Below are 12,718 nucleotides of genomic sequence, written 5' to 3'. Positions count from 1 at the left end.
ATTTAATTTTGATGGTCCTTGGTTTTATCGGAGCCGTTGGTGATGGTTGCACATTGCCGATGACTTTTGTTTTCACTAATAAGTTGATAAACAATTTTGGCAGTAATTCTATTTTCAATTCTCCTCAAGCATTTACCAAAATTGTCAACAAGGTTTGTTTATTATTGCATTTTCAACAATTCTTTTCCATTTCTCTATTTTGTTTTTTATTTACAAATTCTTATGTGTAGCTGGCCACTACACTGTGTGGCCAACTATAATTGGAGTTAATTCATAAGTGTTATAGGGGTTATTCGGTTAGTGTTAAAGGGTTAGACCTTAGACAGTTAGTGTTACAAGGGTTACTACGTTAGTATTATAAGGGTTACTTCATCAGTGTTACAAGGGAAACTTTGTTCTTTTACCAGCGGCCACATAGTGTGACTAGCCACACATAAGACGAGCTTTTTTTTTTTTTTGAGTTAATATGAATTTATTTACCTAAATTTTCTACTTCCTCCATTTTTTAATACTTGCAACACTTCCCTAAAATGGAAATATCATAATATATGCAACACACTATAAATAGAAAGTTATATTAGAGAAAATATGTATTATTTCCCTTATTTAAAGCGCATAACTCACTAAATTACACTTCTAACATCCACTCACCTCATTTTAAAGTGTATTGTATCATGTGAACCCCACATTTCTAAAATACCGTGAAAAAGTGTGTTGCAACTATTAAAAAATGGAGGAAGTATATATTAAAGTTTTATTGATTATCTATTTTGTTAGTTTTTTAAGTTACTGATTCTATTGATTAAAACTTATTTTTACTAATTTAACTTTGCTGAACTTTACTTGTTTTTGCTAAACTAAATTTTTGTAACTTATTACTATACTAAACTACTCCGTGCTAAATATTATTTGAATAAGGTGAAGAAAACTGACCATAGGACCAAGCTAAGCACGTCAAAGCTTTCACATTTACGATTTCAATTAGCAATTTAGCATATAATGTCTTGGAATTAGATGCATAGAAAAAAGATGCATAAGATGAAAAATTGGAGTAAACAATGTAAGTTGTACGGCCGACTTTAGATCCCAATGTATGGGGCTTATGAAGATGCAACATCTTATTCAGGTTCATATTATTATGCATGCCCTAACTTTTATTTTAATCTACTCTTTTTTTTTTTTTTTTTTTTTTTTCATATCATCTATATGAGTAATCGAGAGTCTTGGGCTAGTTTTTGTTGTCATTTCTTTTAAAATATTTTAATCCAGAAAAACTTGTATGAACCTGGTTCACAATAATATTATTATGCACCCGAAGTTCTACATGTGCTTAACTGGCTTTGTATTGAACATAGTGACCCTAATATTAAATATAGTAACCTTTTTTAACATAGTAACCTTTAATAAAATTTGTGTGATTTTTAATATTGTTGCAAACCTAAAGTATGATGTTATGATCCTAATTTTAACCTAGTGAGCTATATTATTCATATTGACCAGTATTTTAAAATTTTCATTTAAAAAATTTTATCTCTTATGAACTTTATAATAACAATCACTTTTATTTTAACATAATGACCATTATTTTAACATAGTGACCTTTTGTTTTAAATTAATAAAACGACCATAGTATCTCTATTATAAGTGGTCCACAATAAATTAGTGTGAACCAGGTCTATTTAAGAGTTTGTATTTAACATGGGCATTTACGAAAAAAATTGGGATATGTAAAATGAGAATATCTGTTTTGAGGTAGGTAAATATTTATTAAATGAAAGTATTTGTTTGGTGAGTAGGTAAATATTTTGGTAAATGAAATGAAAATATTTGCTTTGTGATTAGATAAATATTTTGGTAAATGAAAATATTTACTTTGGGAATATGTAAATATTTTGGTAAATAAAAGTAGTTGCATTCGAAGTAGGTGATATGAGGATAGTGTATAGAAGTGTGAAAATATGGGGATAAATGTGTAAAATTAGGCCTTGTTCACTTCACCTTAAAAAATTAATATTCGGTAAAAATAATTTCAATTCAGTAAAAATGATTTGAGTTCAGCAAAAAAAATTTCATTTCAGTAAAAATAGTAAACTTAAACAAAAAATATAATAGAAAATCAGTAAAAATAATTTCAGTTCAACAAAAATAATTTTAGTTCAGTAAAATTAATTTCAGTTTAGCAAAAAAAATTTAAGTTCAGCAAAAATAAGATGAAGTGAACGGGGCCTTAAATTTAGAGGTGATTAATGGGTGGGCCGGGCCGGGCTGAGGTCAAAAAAATTTGCCCATTTCTCGGGCAGGGCCGGGTCAAACTTCGGGACGGAAAACGTGTGCCCAAACCGCCCAAACTAGTCGGGCCATACGGGCTTTTCGGGCCAATTTCGGGCCGGACCAAAAAAATCAACTAAAAATGCAAAAAATCCATTTCCCAAACCCGTCCAAACTATTTTAAAATTCGGGCCGGGCCCGACCCCGATTTCGGGCCGAAAAATGCTGCCCAAAACCCGCCCAAAATCGGGGCAGGCTCAGTGTAATCAGCTCTACTTAAATTATGTTTTATAAAAGATTAGAAATTTAGCCATAAAATTGATACATCCAAAATAGAAGACGTAATCGTAGAAAAGTAACAAAGGGAGTATATATTTATCTAAATAAAAAAGACTTTGTAATATGATATTAAAATTTTTTTTTATTATAAAGCCATCATTATATATATACATGAAAAGGTGCCAAAATGATTAATAAATAAATTGTTACCAATTTTAGTATATGACTTTTTTCTGTCTCCAAAGCGCATTTTAGATTGATTTTATCTCCATGTGTATACGTGTACAAATTATAAAAACTAGATATTAATAAAAAAAATATATAATGAAACGAATCTACGAATATCCCACATGAATATAATATCTCTTATATGTTATATAGATTAAGGTCTTATTTAGTTCACCTTATTTTTCAGATCAGATCAGATTAGAAAAAATAAGTTCAGATCAGATCATCGTTTTATGTGCAGTTTTTTATCGCTAAATATTTTTAATTTCGTAATGAAAAATATTATGAAAATCACATATTAATAAAATACACGTTATTACGAATCTAACAAGGCCCTCACTTTATATATTTTTTCCGTATAGATTATCGTATATTTAAGGTCAAAGTTTAATCGAATTTGACACTCAAATCAGATCACATTAGACCAGACTAGATCAGATTAGCAAAAATAAGGTGAACCAAACAGGCCTAAGAGTTTTTTATGATTACAGATTTTAAAGTTTGACTTTTTATTTTTGCAATGAGGCAAAAAATTAAGGACATGTGGAGTACCAACTAAGCAAACATTAAAACTTGTGCAATATTTTTTACTTAATAAACACAATTACATTCTTAAGTTTGGGTTCCTTTTCAATTGGGCCCTAGGAGACCACCCCACAAAACATCCCTTCCGACCGGCCTAAGAAAAAAAAAAAAAAAAACTTCATTCATCCCAAATAAGTAATTACTAGATAATTTCTGAGCCATGCTCGATTTTTTTAAATTATTGATAATTGATATATAGAAGTTTCTAGAGAATTTAGAAACATAACACAATAATAATAATTATAATAATAATAATAATAACAATAATAATAATAATAATAATAATTAATGCTTTAAAAAAACATAGAGTTTAAGAGGAAAAATTTCTTAGAAAAAAAAACTTAGAAAAAAAAACTTGAATTAGATTGGTTACAAAGTTTTTGGAGATCACATAAGATGTTTATTATGTACTCCATTACACAATTATTGCATTTTTTTTTTATTTTTTTTTTGCCATGCACATTTTTCAGGATCCACTACTTTGATATGAAATATCTTTAATTATATTTCAATAATAATCATAAAAGAAAATGATGGCAATGGTTGTGCTAACTTATGGCTAGGCTAGCCCATGATAGTGTTGTGTGCTTAGCTTGTGTCATGGTACTATGGTAGCCCAAGGCATAAGGCATTATCTAACTTATGGCTAGGCTTGCCCATTAATGTTTTTTCTTTTGTTGTTTTACTACGTATTAAATCTGGCAATGGGATGTGCATATTATATGGTAAACACTATTATTACAACCTTTATCTATCCATTAGTACTAACTTGTTACCACAATTATTAGTATGGTAAGGCAATGAATTGTTGAGTAAAAGAAATAATAGCTATTTTCACATTTTCATTTAAGATTGTTCATTTAATTTCTCTACAGAACGTATTAGTTTTATGCATTATGGGAGCAGGAGCATTGGTTTTTGGTTTCCTTGGTGCGTCTACACTATCTTACATTTTTATTTTCTGTTTTTGTCTTCTTTATTTCGTTTTGCTATTATATACAGTACTTATTTAATTCCTATACTAAGGATATAATTGTATAAAGTAGCTAACAAAATATCAATTTACAAAGAGATGAAGGCATGAAGCTCACTAATTTACGTGGTACTTAGAATAAAACGATGGAGTAACACCAACTAAAACTGTATGTAATCAATCGAAAGATAACATTGTGCGATGTATATTGAATTGTAAAATGAACATGGAAGGTTTTTTTTTTTTTTTTTTTTTTTTTTTTTTTTTTTTTTTTTTCAAATTAATCATAGCATGTTACATTTAAAAAAAATTTAAAGTTAAGTTTTATATATGGCCACACTGTGTGACTAGAGTTACTTGTCTAGGGGTTACTCACTCGATCAGAGATTACTCGGACAATCAGAGATTACTCGGTCAAGGATTACTCATTCAATGTTTTGATGTATGTCAGTCAACCACACAGAAACACGCTGTAAAAATGAATAATTTGCCAAAAACCTCCTTAATAAAATATTTTTTTCATATACTACGTAAGTAATTACTTAGTAATTTTTTCCTTTTAACAACAAACCTTACTTTTGTTTTTTGGACCTTATGCTAGAATTCGAGGTTGACCTCGTCACATGTGGGTCATGTAATCTCATAAAACCAGCTCGCCTTTTCCCACAACAGCACCACCTCATTGCCACCCTCACCAACACCAACTCACTGCTACCCTCGCCAACACCATCACCCAATAATTCTACTCTTATGAAAACAAAAATAAACCCAATAGAGGGAAAGAGAACATTCCTATCCTTCAGCCATCCATTTCTTAAATAAATACCCAATTGGTTCTCCTCTTGGAAGCCTCTCTATTCTTAAAGACTACATCTTGGTGCTTCTTCGCCATTAGAGCTCGAATTCTTCAAACCCATTTCAGATTGTTCACTGATTGTTTGAGTACAAAATGTAAATGGGTCTAATTTGTTGCTCGTTTTCAGAGGCACACCACCTGTTCGATGAAATGCCACAGTGAGTGAACGCCCTAATGCAAGGGCAATTTCTCTCATATTTGTTAGATGTGAGACCAGCCCAGTTAATTAGAGAGGTGTATCAGGGTTTTTACAGAAAATTAACCAGCGATTGACCCAGTTAATGTTCTTCACCTTCTTTCTTTTTGTGAGATGGCGTTGGTGAGGGTGGCAGTGAGGTGGTGGTGGTGGGGTGGTGTTGGTGAGGGAGGAAGAGAAAAAGGCCATATTTGGTAAATGGCTTTTTTATGGCTTTTTGGTTAGCTTTTGACTTTTTTATGTGGTCAAACAGCCAAAAAAAATGTGTTTGGTAATTGGCTTTGTAGTCAACGAAAAAGCTGGCTTTTAAGTCAAAATGAAAAAGCTGCTTTAAGTAGCTTTTTTTGTTGGTTTTTGGCTTGTTGGCCCACAAATTATCTAATAAACAGCTAACAATAAACAATTAATTTACCAAACACTTTTATAAATAGCCAACTTAAACGGCCAATTTCAAAAGCTATTATAAACGGTCAAACATTCCAAGTAAACCAGCCAACAACCAACCGCCAACAGCCATTTGCCAAACAAGGCCAAAATACGGGGAGGCTTTTTTGAGAGAACACGTGACTAGGTCAACGTTGGAAAACATGGTCATCCGGCTGGCATAAGGTTTGTTTAAATTAAGGTGTGTTGTTAAAAAAAAAAAAAAAAAAAAAAAATGTGTGTTAGCAAATTTTTCAAAAAAAATCTACACTCAATGTGATGAGAGTGAAGGATAGCTGACAGTGGTTATAGCTTCACAGTTCATACTGTCTTCAGTTCTTTGACATGCAACTTAAACTGAAATTATAGAGTTTTTTTTTTGTTGAGGAGTGTCATTGTGAATCTTGTGATGTTTAATGCCCTTTACGAAGTATCAAAGCACATTAATATGTCTCTTTGGCTTTACCTTGACCTCATTGGGTTCATTTGGGTTCTTAAGACAAGCGACAAGTTAAAATATTCTGAATGTTATTCAAAATAAAACCAACCACCATAGTCATCATCCTTGTGAAATCATCCTCAATAGTCAGTAAAAACCTGTACATATAACATGGAAAACTCTTGTAACAAATGTTTATATGAAGTGAATAAAATGCCTTATGAGTCTTAATGCTACTAGAATGGACGGATGGAGTGCTCAGAGAGTAGAGTTTAGTAGCTGAGCCGAAACTTGTGACTAGGCTGCTGCTTGCCCTGTAGTGCTATATTTACAATCTGGTTTATTTTTGTAATTGCTTTATTTGTTTGGCTTTGCAATTTGCAGAGGGATATTGTTGGACGAGGACAGCTGAAAGACAAGCCTCGAGACTGCGATATAAATACTTGAAAGCAGTGTTGAGGCAAGATGTGGGTTACTTTGATTTGAATGTTAGTAGTACTTCTGAAGTAATCATCAGTGTTACCAATGATAGCCTTATCATCCAAGATGTAATAAGTGAAAAGGTATACCTTCTTGTTATGATGCCTTTTTATTTTCCTTCTTGCCCTCTTGGCTATTGCATGAAATTCTAAGTAGCATTTGGCAAGCAGTCATAAATTTTAGAATTGGTGATTAAACTGTGTGTGTAAGCTCATGAATTTTTTTTTTTTTTTTTTTTTTGTAATTAATCTCATCATCCATGATAATGTGAGACTGTGAGTCCATCTCTTTTATCCATGATAAATTGTAGAATTGTATATAGCTAACATGAGTTTTGCTCTCCAATGCTGCCTCTGCTGATGAATTAGGTACCAAATTTTGTGAGGAACGCATCCCTATTCGTCACAAGCTATGTGGTAGCATTTTCATTGCTATGGAGGTTAGCAATAGTCGGGTTTCCCTTCGTAGTTTTCCTTATTATACCAGGCTTGATGTACGGAAGGATATTGATGGGGCTATCTAGGAAGCTGACTCTTGAGTACAATAAAGCTGCAGGCATAGCAGAACAAGCAATATCCTCCATAAGAACAGTCTATGCCTTTGTTGGAGAACACAAAACATTATCTAACTTCTCAACTGCTTTGGAAGGATCAGTGAAGTTGGGACTCCGACAAGGTTTGGCTAAGGGTGTCGCTATTGGTAGCAACGGCGTAATTTTTGCTGTTTGGGCTTTCTGTACTTGGTATGGTACCAAACTTGTTTTAAACCACACTGCTAAAGGTGGTACCATTTATATGGTTGGTGCTGCCCTTTGTGTGGGAGGACTGTAAGTTCTTTTGCTCATTTTTTCTTATATAATTTTTTGAATTTATTGGTTTATTCTAGCTAGCTTCCTTTGAAATATATTGTTGTTGCTCTCCCTCTAACTTAATATTAGAAAATAAGAAATCGATTAGGGAACAATCTAATGTATGAAAGACTTAAATCTGTGTGTTGTGATTTGTGAAGTTTAGAATTGTGGTGCATGTGCGTAGACCATAAAAAATCCAACCTACAATATTAATGTAAAGAGGAAAGAAATAAACAGAAACCTTATTTCAGCTGATAATTTAGGGGTTACAAATCGTAACACACTCGATTTCTCTCTCTTTTATGACTTGTTTTTATACCTGTTGAAACCCTAAAGATGATCCCGAAATCATTAAAATATCATTACATTAACTAGTAATATTGTCCCCTTTTAGATAAATATGACATGGTGACACCAATAATCAAATAAACTTGGTGTTTACAGTATGAAAGTAGGATAAGCTGCTTGCATGAACATGCAATAAAAATTTCTCTTCTTGACTTCTATTGTTGCTTACTTCATTTCTTTATCTTTTGATGTTATCGACAGAGCTCTGGGTTCTAGTTTACCGAACATTAAATACTTCTCAGAAGCTGCTATAGCAGGAGAGAAGATGATGGAAGTGATAAACCGGGTGCCGGATATTGACTCAGAAAAAATGGATGGGCTGACCTTAGATAATATATCTGGGGAAGTTGACTTTAAGAATGTCAGTTTTACTTACCCTTCAAGACCAGATTCAATAATTTTCCGCGACTTCTCACTGCAAGTTCCTGCAGGGAAAACAGTCGCATTAGTTGGAGGGAGTGGTTCAGGAAAATCCACTGCAGTAGCTTTGCTTCAAAGGTTTTATAACCCCCTCGGTGGGGAAATACTTTTAGACGGGGTGCCAATTGATAAGCTTCAACTTAAGTGGTTGAGATCACAAATGGGGTTAGTCAGCCAGGAACCTGCACTTTTCGCGACTACAATTAAAGAGAACATACTTTTTGGCAAAGAAGATGCTACGATGGATGAGGTCATTGAAGCTGCAAAAGCATCGAATGCTCACAATTTCATCAGTCAATTGCCTCAGGGCTATGATACACAGGTATATGCACCATAATTTGCACATGTATCGAGTCATTCTTAGTGTTGAGCATTGCTGAATTCTTCTTGGAATATTATCTAAAGAACAAGTAATGTCTAATTACTGTTAAAGATTATTATAGTACAATCTCTTAGAGACATACAATGAATACTATAGTTCAATATTGATATGTGACAATGTGATTCATATTGGAATAGTGAATTTATTTGCAAGTATAAAATAATCTCTGTTTTAGTGAAGGTAAGGTTGTATACATCTTCACTTTCCCTTCTCTTATTCCGCTGACATCCTTGGAATCGCGAAGGGGTTTTGAGATAATGTTGGTGTTGATGTATAAAGTACAACATATTTGATGTGGGTGAAGTAATTGTTGCTCATTTTTTATGCACCATGTCTGCAGGTTGGAGAAAGAGGAGTCCAAATGTCAGGTGGACAAAAGCAAAGAATAGCAATAGCAAGAGCAATAGTCAAGAAACCGCGTGTCCTGCTCCTAGATGAGGCAACCAGTGCATTAGACTCCGAGTCAGAACGAGTTGTCCAAGAAGCACTTGACAAGGCTGCTTTGGGACGAACCACAATAGTTATCGCCCACAGACTCTCCACGATTCGTAATGCTGACATTATTGCCGTTATCCAAAATGGCCAGGTGATGGAGATCGGTTCCCATGATGAGTTGATCCAACTCAAGGAAGGGATGTACACTTCATTAGTCCGGCCACAGCAGATGGAAAAATCTAATGACAATCAAAGGACTTTGTCTCACCCTTCCACCTCAAACTTATCTATGTCTTACAATGTGGATTCAAGACATAGCATGAGTAGCCGTACACTCTCATTAGGGAGTCACTCAAGTTCAGTCAAATCGGTGCATGACTTGGCCAATGAACTTGATACCAAGACTAAGGGAGATGAAATATTGCCTGTCCCATCATTTGGTAGATTGTTGTCTTTGAACTTACCCGAGTGGAAACAAGCCATTTTGGGTTGTTTGGGTGCTATACTATTTGGAGCAGTCCAACCACTTTATGCATTCACTATGGGGTCGTTGATATCCGTATATTTCTTGGAAGATAAAGAAGAGATCAAGAGGAAGACTACGATTTATGCTTGGTGTTTTTTTGGATTGGCTGTGCTCTCGTTTATAGTGAATATTGTTCAACATTACAACTTCGCATATATGGGGGAGTTCTTGACTAAGAGAGTACGAGAAAGGATGCTAGCTAAAATGCTTGCTTTTGAGGTTGGGTGGTTCGATCAGGAAGAAAATAGTACTGGTGCTATTTGCTCAAGGCTTGCTATAGATGCCAATGTTGTAAGTTATCTATCCCCTTGCTTCTAAATAGTTCCATTTCCATGTGCTAGTTGTATTCTGTTTTATCTTTAGTACTACATATTTAGTGCCTTTTTCTTTGTTAGTGAAATAGTGTAGTCTACCTTATTATTTTCACGGCTACCTTATATGGGGAAAATGCCTTGAATGTGTCATTTCGTTAACTCTTAAGCACCCCTAAACATTACTCGCATTAACCTCCTTAAATGTGACCATAAAATCGAGACACCCAAAGAAGAATACGTATCAAAAGTGAAGGAGGAAGTAATTTTTTCTCTTTTTTGTGACTTGTAAACTCATTTATTGAATATTTGCAGGTAAGATCGTTGGTTGGAGATCGGATGTCACTCACAGTCCAATCAATTTCAGCTGTATTAACTGCAGTTACCATGGGCTTAATCATTTCATGGAAGCTAGCCATTTTCATGATAACAACCCAACCCCTAATTATAATTAGTTACTACGCAAGGGCAGTTTTACTTAAAAACATGTCTAAGAAGGCAAGCAAGGCACAAAATGAGAGTAGCAAGTTGGCTGCTGAAGCTGTATCCAACCTTCGCATAGTCACTGCTTTCTCATCCCAGGACCGAATCCTAGCAATGCTTGAGAAGGCACAAGAAGGCCCTCGAAAGGAAAGTATTCGACAGTCCTGGTATGCAGGTTTTGGGCTGGGAGCCTCTCAGGGCATGTACATTTTTGTTTGGGCCGCTGATTTTTGGTATGGTGGTAGGCTAATGGCTCATGGTTACCTAACTTCTAAGGCATTGTTCCAGAACATCATAATCTTAGTGACCACCGGGCGTGTCATTGCTGAGGCCGGGAGCATGACCTCAGACCTTGCCAAGGGTGTGGATGTTGTTGGATCAGTGTTTGCAGTCCTAGACCGTGTTACCAAGATTGATCCCGACAGTTCTGATGGATACCATCCTGAGAAAATAAGTGGTCACAGAGAAATCCAAGATGTACAATTTTCGTACCCTACTAGGCCCGGTGTTGTGATTTTCAAAGGCTTTTCAATCAATATTGAGGCTGGTAAATCATCCGCACTAGTGGGCCAAAGTGGGTCAGGTAAGTCAACAATTATTGGATTGATCGAAAGGTTCTATGTTCCTCTCAAGGGGTCTGTGAAAATTGATGGACGTGATATACAGATGTATAACCTTAGGTCCCTAAGGAAACATATATCTCTAGTGAGCCAAGAGCCTTCATTATTTGCCAATACCATAAGGGGGAATATAGCCTACGGAGCTAGTGATGAGGTTGATGAATCAGAGATTATTGAGGCTGCCAAGGCAGCTAACGCTCATGACTTCATATCCGGATTAAAAGACGGGTATGATACGTGGTGTGGAGATAGAGGGGTTCAATTATCGGGAGGACAAAAGCAAAGAATAGCAATAGCAAGAGCTATTCTAAGAAACCCAGCAATACTATTGCTAGATGAGGCAACAAGTGCACTTGATAGCCAGTCCGAAAATGTTGTGCAAGAGGCACTTGAACGAGTAATGGTTGGTAGAACAAGTGTGGTTGTGGCACATAGGTTGAGCACCATACAAAAGTGTGATCTCATCACAGTGTTAGAGAAAGGCGAAGTTGTAGAGAAAGGTACACATTCCTCTCTTTTGGCTAAGGGGCCTAATGGAACCTATTATTCTTTGGTGAACCTTCATGGCACACCACATCCGTCAAATTTGGAGTAGATTATTGAACTTTTCAATGTAGTACTATATAAATTTGGAGAACGGCGAAGTATTGTATTGACCTGTATTTGCTTGTTCATTTTAGACTTTAGAGTCCAGGTATATGAGGAACTTCAATTCTGTTTTCTTTAAACCTCAAATAATTAATTGTCTATGCTATGTTAGAAGGAATGATACTTTGTTCATTTTTAATTCCAACGTTGGGGTTTGCCAATAAACATTTTATACGGAGCACCCATAATATTTTTAATTATATTTTGGTAATAATTATAACAAATTAACATCTTTAAATTATACACAGACACTTATTTAACAAGATCCTATGTAACTCTGTTTTCTCTTACTTATAAATTACAATAGATGCTCAAAGGAATGTGCGTGGTAAAACTTTTAACTTTGCGATTTATAAGAGGAAGAATTATATCAATATCTTAATGAGAGCAGTTGAGAGCTTTCCTCACAAGTCTAAGGGATTCTGAGATTGATTTCATCACCTGCTCTTGCAGCTTTCTAGACCAAAAAATAAATAAAATAAAATAAAATTTCAATTTAAAAGGAGCTGTACCCAGTTAATTTCCCAGATTTTTGTTTATCTGGGGGTATAATTGTCTTTTCAAGTACCAGTGGAGGGATACATGCGTTTTTTTTATGTACTAGTTGAGGGGTACATATGTAATTTCCTTACCAAATAGTAAAAGCAAGTTGCAAACAATAATTGGACAGCTCACCAAAAGTATTGAATAAATAACCATGCTTTTTCAATATATTTACAAAATTGCCACCAGATTAACAAAAATTCGTTTATGTGACAGATAAACTTGTATTTGCCCATTTAAAAGGTATAATTCACTTTTTATTTTAAAAATATTAAAAATATGTCTAAAAAAGGTCCAGATTAAGTTTTAAGTATTGTATTGTTAAAATTTGGTTTTAGCATGATTAGTCCAATCTTCCAGCAATGATTTTTCAAATGTTTCAATTTTTGACCCAGTTTAGTACTCCGTATCAGACTAGTGAGTAG

The 12,718-nt window shown here is 34.4% G+C and overlaps 1 protein-coding gene across 1 annotated transcript; it reads left to right on the top strand.

Annotated features, from left to right (window-relative positions):
* The first annotated feature begins 6,819 nt into the window (after positions 1–6,819).
* Positions 6,820–11,923, top strand: LOC145584783 (ABC transporter B family member 15-like). The gene is made up of 4 exons (XM_081641578.1): positions 6,820–7,553; positions 8,127–8,667; positions 9,068–9,979; positions 10,315–11,923. Exons 1-4 carry the CDS (start codon positions 7,219–7,221, stop codon positions 11,695–11,697), a joined length of 3,171 nt encoding a protein of 1,056 aa, XP_081497704.1. The 5' UTR covers positions 6,820–7,218; the 3' UTR covers positions 11,698–11,923.
* Positions 11,924–12,718: the final 795 nt, after the last annotated feature.

This window comes from Chenopodium album, chromosome 16 (assembly GCF_948465745.1).
Source record: "Chenopodium album chromosome 16, dcCheAlbu1.1, whole genome shotgun sequence".
Lineage (NCBI taxonomy): Eukaryota > Viridiplantae > Streptophyta > Magnoliopsida > Caryophyllales > Amaranthaceae > Chenopodium > Chenopodium album.
The sequence above is the reverse complement of the archived record's forward strand: the minus strand, read 5'-3'. Positions and strand labels throughout refer to the sequence as shown.

Coding starts and splice junctions, on each gene's coding strand:
- LOC145584783 (XM_081641578.1), top strand. CDS start 7,219: ATGTACGGAAGGATATTGATGGGGCTATCTAGGAAGCTGACTCTTGAG. Junction 7,554..8,126: donor GCCCTTTGTGTGGGAGGACT/GTAAGTTCTTTT, acceptor TGTTATCGACAG/AGCTCTGGGTTCTAGTTTAC. Junction 8,668..9,067: donor CTCAGGGCTATGATACACAG/GTATATGCACCA, acceptor CCATGTCTGCAG/GTTGGAGAAAGAGGAGTCCA.